The sequence below is a fragment of the Acanthisitta chloris genome, unplaced genomic scaffold (genome assembly GCF_000695815.1).
Source record: "Acanthisitta chloris isolate BGI_N310 unplaced genomic scaffold, ASM69581v1 scaffold15078, whole genome shotgun sequence".
Taxonomy (NCBI): Eukaryota; Metazoa; Chordata; class Aves; order Passeriformes; family Acanthisittidae; genus Acanthisitta; species Acanthisitta chloris.
Window position 1 is genome coordinate 39,600 of NW_008687751.1, and position 10,233 is coordinate 49,832.

The 10,233-nt window shown below is 43.7% G+C and overlaps 2 protein-coding genes across 3 annotated transcripts in view; one reads left to right on the forward strand and one right to left on the reverse strand.

Annotated features, from left to right (window-relative positions):
- The window catches only part of ZRANB3 (zinc finger, RAN-binding domain containing 3), a 37,696-nt gene extending 34,802 nt beyond the window's left edge, over positions 1 to 2,894 (forward strand). Inside the window, exons 18-21 of the mRNA XM_009080741.1 lie at positions 534 to 668; positions 1,521 to 1,908; positions 2,359 to 2,490; positions 2,796 to 2,894. Coding sequence (XP_009078989.1) covers positions 534 to 668; positions 1,521 to 1,908; positions 2,359 to 2,490; positions 2,796 to 2,894 — 754 coding nt within the window. The remainder of the gene's footprint in view (positions 1 to 533; positions 669 to 1,520; positions 1,909 to 2,358; positions 2,491 to 2,795) is intronic.
- Positions 2,895 to 5,463: 2,569 nt separating this feature from the next.
- Positions 5,464 to 10,233, reverse strand: part of RAB3GAP1 (RAB3 GTPase activating protein subunit 1 (catalytic)) — a 21,430-nt gene continuing 16,660 nt past the window's right edge. Inside the window, exons 20-25 of one of the 2 annotated variants that reach the window (XM_009080742.1) lie at positions 9,793 to 9,889; positions 9,604 to 9,707; positions 9,393 to 9,508; positions 8,572 to 8,674; positions 6,958 to 6,978; positions 5,464 to 5,700 (exon numbers count right to left, since the gene is read on the reverse strand). In XM_009080742.1, the coding sequence (XP_009078990.1) occupies positions 5,464 to 5,700; positions 6,958 to 6,978; positions 8,572 to 8,674; positions 9,393 to 9,508; positions 9,604 to 9,707; positions 9,793 to 9,889 (678 nt within the window). The remainder of the gene's footprint in view (positions 5,701 to 6,957; positions 6,979 to 8,571; positions 8,675 to 9,392; positions 9,509 to 9,603; positions 9,708 to 9,792; positions 9,890 to 10,233) is intronic. The other variant, XM_009080743.1, reaches the window with a different exon arrangement.

A 10,233-nucleotide genomic window follows, 5' to 3' on the forward strand; every position in this document is an offset into this window, starting at 1 on the left:
ACCCTACAGCAGCTTTCTAAGGTGGTGTATAGGGTTTGGTAGTTAGAAGATGTCTGAAAAGTGGTTTCTGGAATCAGAGCAAAGTGATTTTCAAAGTGTTGCTTAAGAGCAGTTGTGTTTTGTATGGTTTCACATGAAAATGAAGAGGGGAGTTCAAACCTAACAGATGGAACAAGGAGTGCTCCAGAGCTTGCCAAGCTTCCTGAATTATCCAGAGTGTCACTGAGACTTCACCTAACTGAAACAAAATGCCTTTTTCAGGTTTCACTTCAGGCAGCATCAAATTGCTGTCATTTTTAAATTGTTATATACAAAACAACATACCTGTTTGCTGGTTAGAGCTGAATTTGGTTTTAGAGGAAGATCTTCTATTAAGTACAGAAGTATTATTTATGCAGTATGTCTCCCCAGATATTATTAGTCTCATCCAGGAAACGATGGCTGTTTTAAGAGAATATTCTGTCCCAATCTTGCTGCAAGAGTGACTGTTCTCTGTTGCCTTTGCAGTACATTGACAGGCTCTAACCCTTCAGGTACGTGACCAAGGAGGACGTGGCTGCAGCCTCACTGGCCAAGGCCAACAGCAGTGGGGGCAGCACTCGCCTCATCTCCAGACAGAGCAGGGCTTGTCTCAGGAACGAAAATGCTTCTGCTGAGCAGTCCACAAAGTAAGTTCATTAATGCAATAAGGTGATTAAGCTCTTTTTCCACAGTTTGGGGTTTTTTTTAAGGTAGCAAAATTCTTTGCTGTCTGTCTCACTGAAGTACAGTGTATAGATGAGAGACTTGCTGTAGTGCTAATGAGCTCTGGTTTATTCTTGTAACAATTTAGGTTACATCTGTTGTCTGCTGACACAGCTGCTAATTAAGTGAGTCTGATTAAAACAAAACAAGAGAGTAGTAGCATGATTCAGTGAAGGAAAGAAGAATGTTAGCTCAGGCCTTCTTGTGAGGTCAACAGCAACCTGGGCACACCAAATTTTCTCTTTCACCTCAAAATTTAGAAAAAGGGAGAAAACATGAAAATTCTGAACAGAATTTGCTCTTTAAAAATGGTGTTAAACTAGCAATGTATCCTGCCTTGTGAAGGGTAGAAAATCGATAGGCAGCCATGAAGATTGTAGAGAGAAACCAGGAGGTTTCCTTTGACTTTTTCACTTCTGTTAGAGGGGCCTGAAACATTTTACCTTTCCATGTGTACTTGCCTGATAGAAACCACCATTTCTTTACAAATACAGCATCATTTCAGCTAATAATTGTGTACATGTGTATATATATTAAGATGTGCAGGAGAAAAATCTGCCTTGCTAGATTGTCAAATTTTGCATAAATGGAAATGTAAACCAAGTAGAAGATATGCACTGCGCAGGTGTCAATCTGAGCAACATATTAATGAAACTAAAATTGGGTTTTCAGAGCATAAAAGGTATGTTAATGGCAATACACAGTGCATAAATTTCACTGAATCGTGTTCCCGACTCCCTCCTGTATAACAGCTGTGCTTTGTGCTCTGCCAAAAGTTTGCTTCCAGAAACAGGTCCCTCAGTCCTTCAGGCAGAGCAGACTGAAGCTGGAGGCTCCTCCCTCTCCAAAGGGTATCTGCAGGCCTTGGACAGCCAGGGGAACCCACTGTGTCTGAGCTGCCAGCAGCCAACAGCCCAGCTGGAGCCAGGCTGCCAGGCCCGGGCCTGGGACACGCGGTTCTGCTCCCACAGCTGCCAGGAGGACTTCTCCATCCGCTCCAGTCAGAGCTACCTCAGGACTAAAGTGCTGCAAATCGAACACGGTGTTTGCCAGTCCTGTAAGCAAAATGCACAAGAGCTTTACCTCAGCGTCAGAGATGCACCCAGGAGTCAGCGCAAGCAACTTCTGGAGAGCTCCTGGATGTCTCAGCTCCCCCTTGGGCAGGTAACTGTTCTGGGGTTTAGCCAGAAACAGCTCAGCTCTGTAGAGATAGACACCCAAAAACCTTCTTACAGATTTAAATGGAAGGTTAACCTAGCACTGGCAACAGAACAAGAAAAAGCAAGTCCTTAAAAACAAACAAAATCCCATTGTCTTCTAACACATTTTTCATCTCTAAAGGGCACAGACATCAGAGCTCTGGGTCTGTGGGGGTGGATGTAAATACCACAGCTGGTTGTACACTTGAGGCTGGATGAGAACATGCCAACCAGCTACAGCTGTTTGCTTGGCCAGTGGGAGTAACTACAGAAAGCTAAGGCTTTACTGTCTTATCTTGATGAAAACTACAAACAGCTCCTTCCCTGGATTTTCCTGTTCCGAGGGTAGGCTATACCTGTAGTTGAGAAGGAATCCCTCATGCCTCCAATGCCATGTCCTCTCTGTTTGCTGCAGCTGAACGAAATGATAACGAACCCCACGGAAGGGCAGTTCTGGCAGGTGGATCACATCAGACCTGTGTACAGTGGAGGAGGACAGTGCTCCCTGGAGAACCTGCAGACACTGTGCACACTGTGCCACAGGGAGGTCAGTGTGGTATAGCCAGGAATCCTCTGCAGGGAACAGCAGCAGGAGACTGCACTTGGCTCCTCCTCAGCCCTGTTATCTCTCCCTCCCCTACAGTGAAGGGGGAGAAGTAGCATTATTAAACTATCACAATATGACAGTTTCCTCAGGATGCGGGAAAATGTCACCTTAATAAACATTTGCGTTTTATTGTGCTGTGTACTGCAAAATTAGACTGGAATTAACTGTGGGCTAACACCTTCCACTGGGCAGGGTGGTGCCAAGTATCAATACTCACTGAACAGACCTGTCTTTCTCTTTTGCAGAGAACTGCAAAACAGGCCAAGGAGAGGAGCCAGCTGAAGAGGAGGTCTTTAGGTACAAAGTATGGCTGTGATATCACCAAATTTTTTGTGAAGATGTAAAAAGCAAAACACATTCTTAGGTTATGAGTCTGAAACCAATAGTTACAGAGTTCTCCTCATGCCCTGCTTTAACAGGAATCTGCAGCCTTATCATGCTGTTGGTAGAGAGAATAAGGAATTAAAACCAAAAAACCTTTTCTCATACCGATTATCAGAGAGCATCCATGGTACTTGATCATGGTTATATTTTTATTTACCCTGTGGCTTAAAGCTGAATTTCTCACCGTGATTTTGGAGCATTCCTGTTTTCCTCTTGCAGTGTAGTTAGAGCTGCAAGAATCTGAGGAAGTTCTGTTGAAATTGATGTTGGTGTTACAGGGTCCAGTTGTACTGGGACATTATGAACCAAGATGTCTTACTTTTAATTCTCTTCTTTGTTCACATACCAAAACTGCTGGAGAAAATACATCTATTGTGACAAAAACTAGCAGAAGTGAGTGATTTGTCTTCTCTAACTCTGCTCAGCCACAAAGGGCCTGCTGGGCCTGACTGACAGGACTTTGGCATTGAGAATTGATGGCAGTTGAATTCTGTTTTCACTTGACCAAGTTGTATTAAAATCTTATTCATGCTAAGGAACATTAAAAATTACCAGTTACCTATCTCATCAAAGGTATTTTCTGGGAAATGCTACACTCACATTCTCCTTAAGGACATTGCAGAGATGCTGGTTATTTTGGACTGTTCACATGGATTTCTTTACAGCTATTTAAAAATAAATACAGTTCCTTTTCCTAGCGATTTTTTATGCTTTCTGTCTCTCCCCCTCCCCCTGAATGCTGTAGTGCAGCTGTTAGCTCATAAAGCACGGCTGTGCACAACACAGCTTTTCTGAAAGCACATGGCTGCTATTTCAACTACATCTAGTTAAAATAGGCTGAAAAGCTTTCTGAGTTATGACTAAGATTTTTTTCTCAAAAGGGTAACTCTTTAACTGTGAAACAGAATGTTTAAGACAAGGTAGTTGCATGAATGCACCGTTTTCTAGTCTCATAATTAACTGGACTTTTCCAGCAAAGACACCTTCAGGTAACAGCCCAAGCAGAGTGTTAGGTGTTGTTTGTGTTCTCTGAGGATGACAGAGGAATAATCTCTCTCTCACTTTTAAAGTCTAAGTAAGAACAGCTTGATGACTAAGTGTGAGGGATTTTTAAGTTTATACAGCCTTTACAAGATGCCTCACTGCAGTGTAAAACTTCATGAGAGTATTAGGGAAGAAGCTTAAGTTAAAGATTACTTATTTGGTAATTAGCCTAGTGCAATTTCTTTTTTAAAAGCTACACAATTAAACAACAGCTAAATTAGTCTTTATCATACTTACCCCTTTGTCAGAGGAACTTGTCTCAGGTAACACACAAACAGCCTGGAGAATAAATTCTGTGACAGGATTTTCCCTGGAGAAAATTAACTCTTCTTCATCCTTCATCTTTATCTCAGGAAAACATTCTGACCCCTTTACCCTAAAACTGCTTTGAGGGGAACACCTGGACCCTACTACTAGTTGCACAACTCAACTATCTCTACTTAGTGGAGTCACAGTCACAAACAATGTCCTTCCTGGTCAGGTCATGCAAGGAGGACATGTGAAAACATGAGAATACTGAGAGCCACTAATAACTTCAGATTTATTGAGTCATGTCCACAATACTGTAGCAGTTTGTACATTTCATTTTATAAAGTAATGCTGCTTTTCTGCTGATTCTCATTAAAACACATGAAGATCACTGTGAAGCAACATTGGCACACACATGTCAGTGTCTGCATGACATCCAGTGGGGTGAGGGTCCAGCAGGTGACTGTGTCACTCTATCACACCAAAGACACAAGGGGCAAACAGCCTCTGTAAATACCTGTACATTGCTCACAGTGAAACACCTCTGCAGGTGTCATTTCCACACAGCTTTGGCCCTTGCATGCAGGGAAGGAAATGAAGTCTCCAAACCCATCAGTGATCCAGTGCAGCCTGTCATGGTCACTGTCCCGTTCTGGCCCCAAATGTATTTACTTCTGTTTGGGAGAAGTGACAAGATCTATTTGGATCACTGCTGCAATGCCAGGAGAGCTCAGCATGAACCAGAGTGTACTGCAGTCTTTAAATAAAAATAAGGCTATCTTAGAAGTACTTGAAACTTAGTGATTAACCAAAAAATACTGGGCTCTGTAGTTATGATTATAGCCATTATTACCAATAAATATAAATTACTTTGTTTGCACATGAATTTAAGTAATGTCACTTGATAAAGTGATGCAGAAGTGTAAAAAGCAGCACATCCTGCATGACTTCCAACATGACTATTTGCACACAGCCCATAATTAAACAAGCTAATGCAAAGAAAAGAAAATACGCTCCCTTTGGACAGAGAGGAGATTGCTAAATTTTCTTCCCCGAAGATCCGATTGAAACTACTTGTGAAACCATTCCAACCCTCCCGGAGTCGCTGCAGCCAGCGGGCGATGGCAGCGCCGCTCTGCCCTCGGGAACGCTCCTCGGCACGGGGCGGTGCACCCGCAGCCTTCCCGGATTCCCTTCCCTTGCCTTGCCAGGCCGCTGCGCGGGGCTCGGGCCGGCTCAGAAGAAGGTGGTGTCCGCCGAGAAGGCTCCCGCGAGGCGGAAATCCTCCCTGGTCAGCACGCTGTACATGCGCTGCGGCAGCGCCCTGGAGTAGGGCGCGGGCCGGGGCACGGCCGTGCGCAGGATCACCTCGCGGCCCGTGGGCGGGGGGAAGTCCGAAACCATCCCCTGTCTGCGCTCCTCCTGCGACCCCGAGCGTCTCGGCTCCTCCTCCGCGGGCGGCGCGGGCGACACCTTCAACGAGAGCACAGCGGCAGTGACAGGGCAAGCGCTGCTGGGCAGCAGGACTCACAGAGCGGCTCTCGAGAGGAAGGTTAGAAATGGCCAACTCCTATGTACACAGAGCAAGGCGCTAATGGGATGCCAGGAGATAAAGCACACGTAATCAGATGGAAGAACCTTCATGTGCAGATGGTGAAGCTCAGCCTAGATCAAGCTCCTGCTGTTCTGGCAGTGTGAAGCGAGTGCTGTGAGCAGAGGGGATGTCTCCTCAGCTCTCTGGGGCTGCACCAAGCCAAACCAACCTCCTCTTCAACATCATCAGTGCCACTAGTGTGGCCCCGACAGTCACTGCCTTTTCACACTCAAACACTGCTGTGGAATGTGCTTTTCATGGCCACAGGCTTGCTCAAAGCACACTGCAGAGCGAGTGAGACACTGAGCAACCATCCCCTCGCAGCCTGTCTGCTGGAGAAAGGGCTGTGCTGCCATGAAAACACCCTCTGATTACAAACATGTATGGATACACCCCCTGCCACCAACACCCCAACGGGCTCCTTCCTAACTTGAGCGTGTACATCTCCACCTGTCAGTGTCACTGAGGTGTGGCAGAACCCCTGGATGACCCTCGTGGTTCCTCTCAGCTCCTGTCCCACCTCTCTCCTCCACCCACCCCACGGGCAGAGGGACCTCACACTGCTCTGCAGTCTGTGCCACAGAACTCACCACGGACAAGTGCCACTTGTTCCCACAGGAACAGCTCTAGGAAACCAACAGAAAGGATGTTCCCCATGCTACACTTTACACAGTTACCCCAGTTCTTCCCCAAATCTCTCTGTCCAAAAAGTTCCATAGCTTCAGCAAGTCCTGGTATGGAGATTGCAACATCCAGGTACTGCCCATCACCACCTCCCCCCAAAACATCTGCCTGTTCAACACACAAAAACAGTGATGGCAACAGAGAAGAAAATAAAGGCATGGCCACATATTTCAGCGTCAGAAAACATAAATATTCACTTGAATAAATGTTTGAGGTTTGGTTTTGGCAAGTGGGGTTTTGATTTTTTGGTTTTGTTCGTTATTAAAGATTTCTCTCTCTTTTTGCTACCTGTGAATGCAAAAAAAACCATTCTGGAAACACAAAGTTCGTTTTATGCTTAATATGTGAACAACATACAAACTAAATCTGGCAGCTGTACTATTATCTACTAACAGGTTCAACTCTACACAGCTAGGGAAGATGAGTGGGAAAGGAGGGACAAAGTCGGTTACCTCATCAGAAGATTCAGTCAGCTTGGAAAGGGATGAGAAAAGAACCAGTGATGAAAGACAGAAACAAAGGCAAGTCAGAGGTGACTTACAAGAGGTTAGGAGGAGACTGTAGGTTTAAGAGACATCATGCACTCTACACTTCCAAGAACATGCACTGGCTATTAGAGCTTTCCTGAGAAACCTTGAGAAGAGAACACATTAAACACAACTCAAAGAGGAGTCCATGTTCAAAAGGTAATGAACAGGGAATTAATTCAACTTCTATATACTCCACTGAAAGAACTCAAGGGAGATTAAACACAAATGGGGTTTGTAGCAGGTTGGCTCCTGTCCCACTAAGAAATCTTAATTAATAGTGACCAGTGACTGGTGGGCAGTATCTGTAACCTGCTTTAGTTACTGATGTTTCCAAAGAAAGAAAACCCTAGAAATTGGCATACACAGTTTGCTGGTTGACATGTTGAGATCTGCAACCAGATTTATTCCCTACAGAAGGATAAAGCAAATACTCCAATTTTTATCCCTCAGAATAACCATGGTCTGTTTTCAGAATGGTCCTTTTTATGCTGAATTGCAAAATACAGATGATTGCAAAAGCATCCATACCTCAGGAGTGTTTAACACCCAATCACCACATTTTCCCAGCAATTATTTCCAAATGGGATTTCAGGCTCTAAGATGTCTACAATATTGTGCTACCTTGTAATACTCCAATTTTTATCCCTCAGAATAACCATGGTCTGTTTTCAGAATGGTCCTTTTTATGCTGAATTGCAAAATACAGATGATTGCAAAAGCATCCATACCTCAGGAGTGTTTAACACCCAATCACCACATTTTCCCAGCAATTATTTCCAAATGGGATTTCAGGCTCTAAGATGTCTACAATATTGTGCTACCTTGTTATTACTACTGTAGTCAGATTTCAGTTAGAAAATTTGATGCTAAGAACAGGTGTAACTCTGAAGAAAATGAAGGCTGACTGCAATCCACAAAGCTTAGCAATCAATACTTTAAGGCTAATGATTACAAAGATTGCTTACGAGAAAAAAAGGAACATTTATACCAATATCAGCAAGGGAAGAGTCTCCAGAAAACAGGGGCAAACACTGGCAATAAGTAAACTGAATGTAAAGTCTGAAAAAGAGCTGAGACTTCCTAAGCACGGTAGTTTCCACAGAGGAAATCTAAAGTATTCCAAGTATAAACCTCTGTCTAAAAAGTTGCTCCTTCTAAAATATTTAATGTTATGACCTGTTTCTCTACATTCCTACGTGAAACAATCAATAGTTGATTGCTCTTGCTGTGACAAGGCAGAAATCGTGTCACAATAGCACTACTGCTGTTAAGATCTGAAGCACACCAAGCACTAAGGACACTCTATTTGCCCAGCTGGCTTCAGCTGTTTGCCATCTCAGGTCACTTACTCTTCTTTTGTCTTGTAAGGTTCTGTTATTGCCAAAATCATGTTGGAACATCACAAAAAACCTCAAGCACATTCATGACAAGACATGCACATACGCAGACAAAATACACTGGCATCATATGATAGGTCATTGCCTCACACTGCTCCAATTACAAGTGTCTACAAAGCAAGCCAGAGCTGTCTCTTACCCTCTGAGCACTCACAAACAGCTTGTGAATAATGCTGCCAGCAGGTCCTCTTCCTGCACCAAGGACTGACACTTCTGGCTGGTCCAGCAGACAGTTTACAAATCTGGTGGAAGAAATTATTGAATGTTTAATCCTTGGCTGTAAACCCAGAGTTGAGACCTGTGAGGAGACCTCCACCAAGCACCACTCACACAGGGTGAGAACTGGCAGACACTCAGTTCTCCATTCTAAAAGTGTAAAGAAAAACTCTGACATTCCTCAGCATCCCACCCAAACACTATAGCACCACCTATGCATCCCTTTCCTCCTTGCCCACTGCCCTAAAGACTAACTCCCACTTTAGCCTTCAGTTCTTTCCTCCCACCTCATTGCTCTCTCATGCTAATACAAGCAGCTGTTCCTCCACAGGTAACAGGTCAAAACTGAGCTGAACATGGTAGTGACCTCCCACGTAAGGTCAGGAAGGGCAGAATACTAAATTCCTAGTCCTACTTTTACCTCCATCGTGACAGAGTTCAAATACACCTTTTACATACACAAACAGTAAATGAAATCTCCAGTACTATCAAGATAAAACCAATTTCCACTGCAATAACCTGTATCCCATGTTTGCAAAGAGATACTTATTTAGAGGAGCATTTAGGGTACCCACACACAACATCTGTAGGTAGTCTAGGGACATGGATACCTAACTATGATCCCTTACTATTTCGGCATTATCACCATTTCCATCTGTCTTAAATTTTGACATCATACACAAAAAGGGCATCAGAGGAGAAACAAAACAACATGGGGGGGAGGTTAATAAAATAAATCATCACCTTTGTAGGTCTTCTTTCTCCTCCTCATTTTCACATTTCTCTACCCCAAACTTTGCTTTCAGAGACCTTGCCCTGGCAATGATGGCCTCCACGCTCATAATTTGAGCAATGATCTCCTGCAACAGTTTAATAAAAGTGAATTTAAAAGATGCTCTTTTAGCACTCCCATTAACAGTGCAAAAGTCTGCCAGGTTTCCAGCCCCAGCCTTACTTCCAACTTCTTGTCCTCTGGACTGGGGAAACGCAGTACTTTGCTGGAGTGGGATATTATCTGCTTAATAATCTTCTTAACTGAAGATATATCTTCTAGTGCTTCTGTTAGAAGGAAAGAAACAAAGTTGTCATTATTGCACCCCTGTTCACCCTAAAATATCTTAATAATTTATTGAACATTATTTACCTTCATCCTTTACCTTGAGTACAGCTGCATGGATGACACAAGGCAGCAGATGCCTTGCCAGGTCTGCTGGTTTTTGGACTGCAAGGTAGTGAAGCACCTACAACATGAGAAAATTTAATGTATTAGAGGTCAAAACCACTCTCCAAAGATAAGGTCAACAGGGAGAGCTGAAGAATTCACAAGATAGGAACACTGCTGTGAGACAGGAGTTGATAGGTAGTTTTACATGAATCCTCAGTCATTGCTAACAGTCCCAGGAAGTCAGAATGAAACTAAAAACACTCATGTGCTGGGAAACTAAAGTGTTTCTAACCTGTAAGTGCAGGTAGAAATCTGGTTTGTTTACTAATAACTCAAAAAAGTCCCCAGGTTCCTCAGCTTGTGAAGTCATGCTCCACACACTGATTATTTTAGGCACTTCAAACACACTGTTGTACAGCA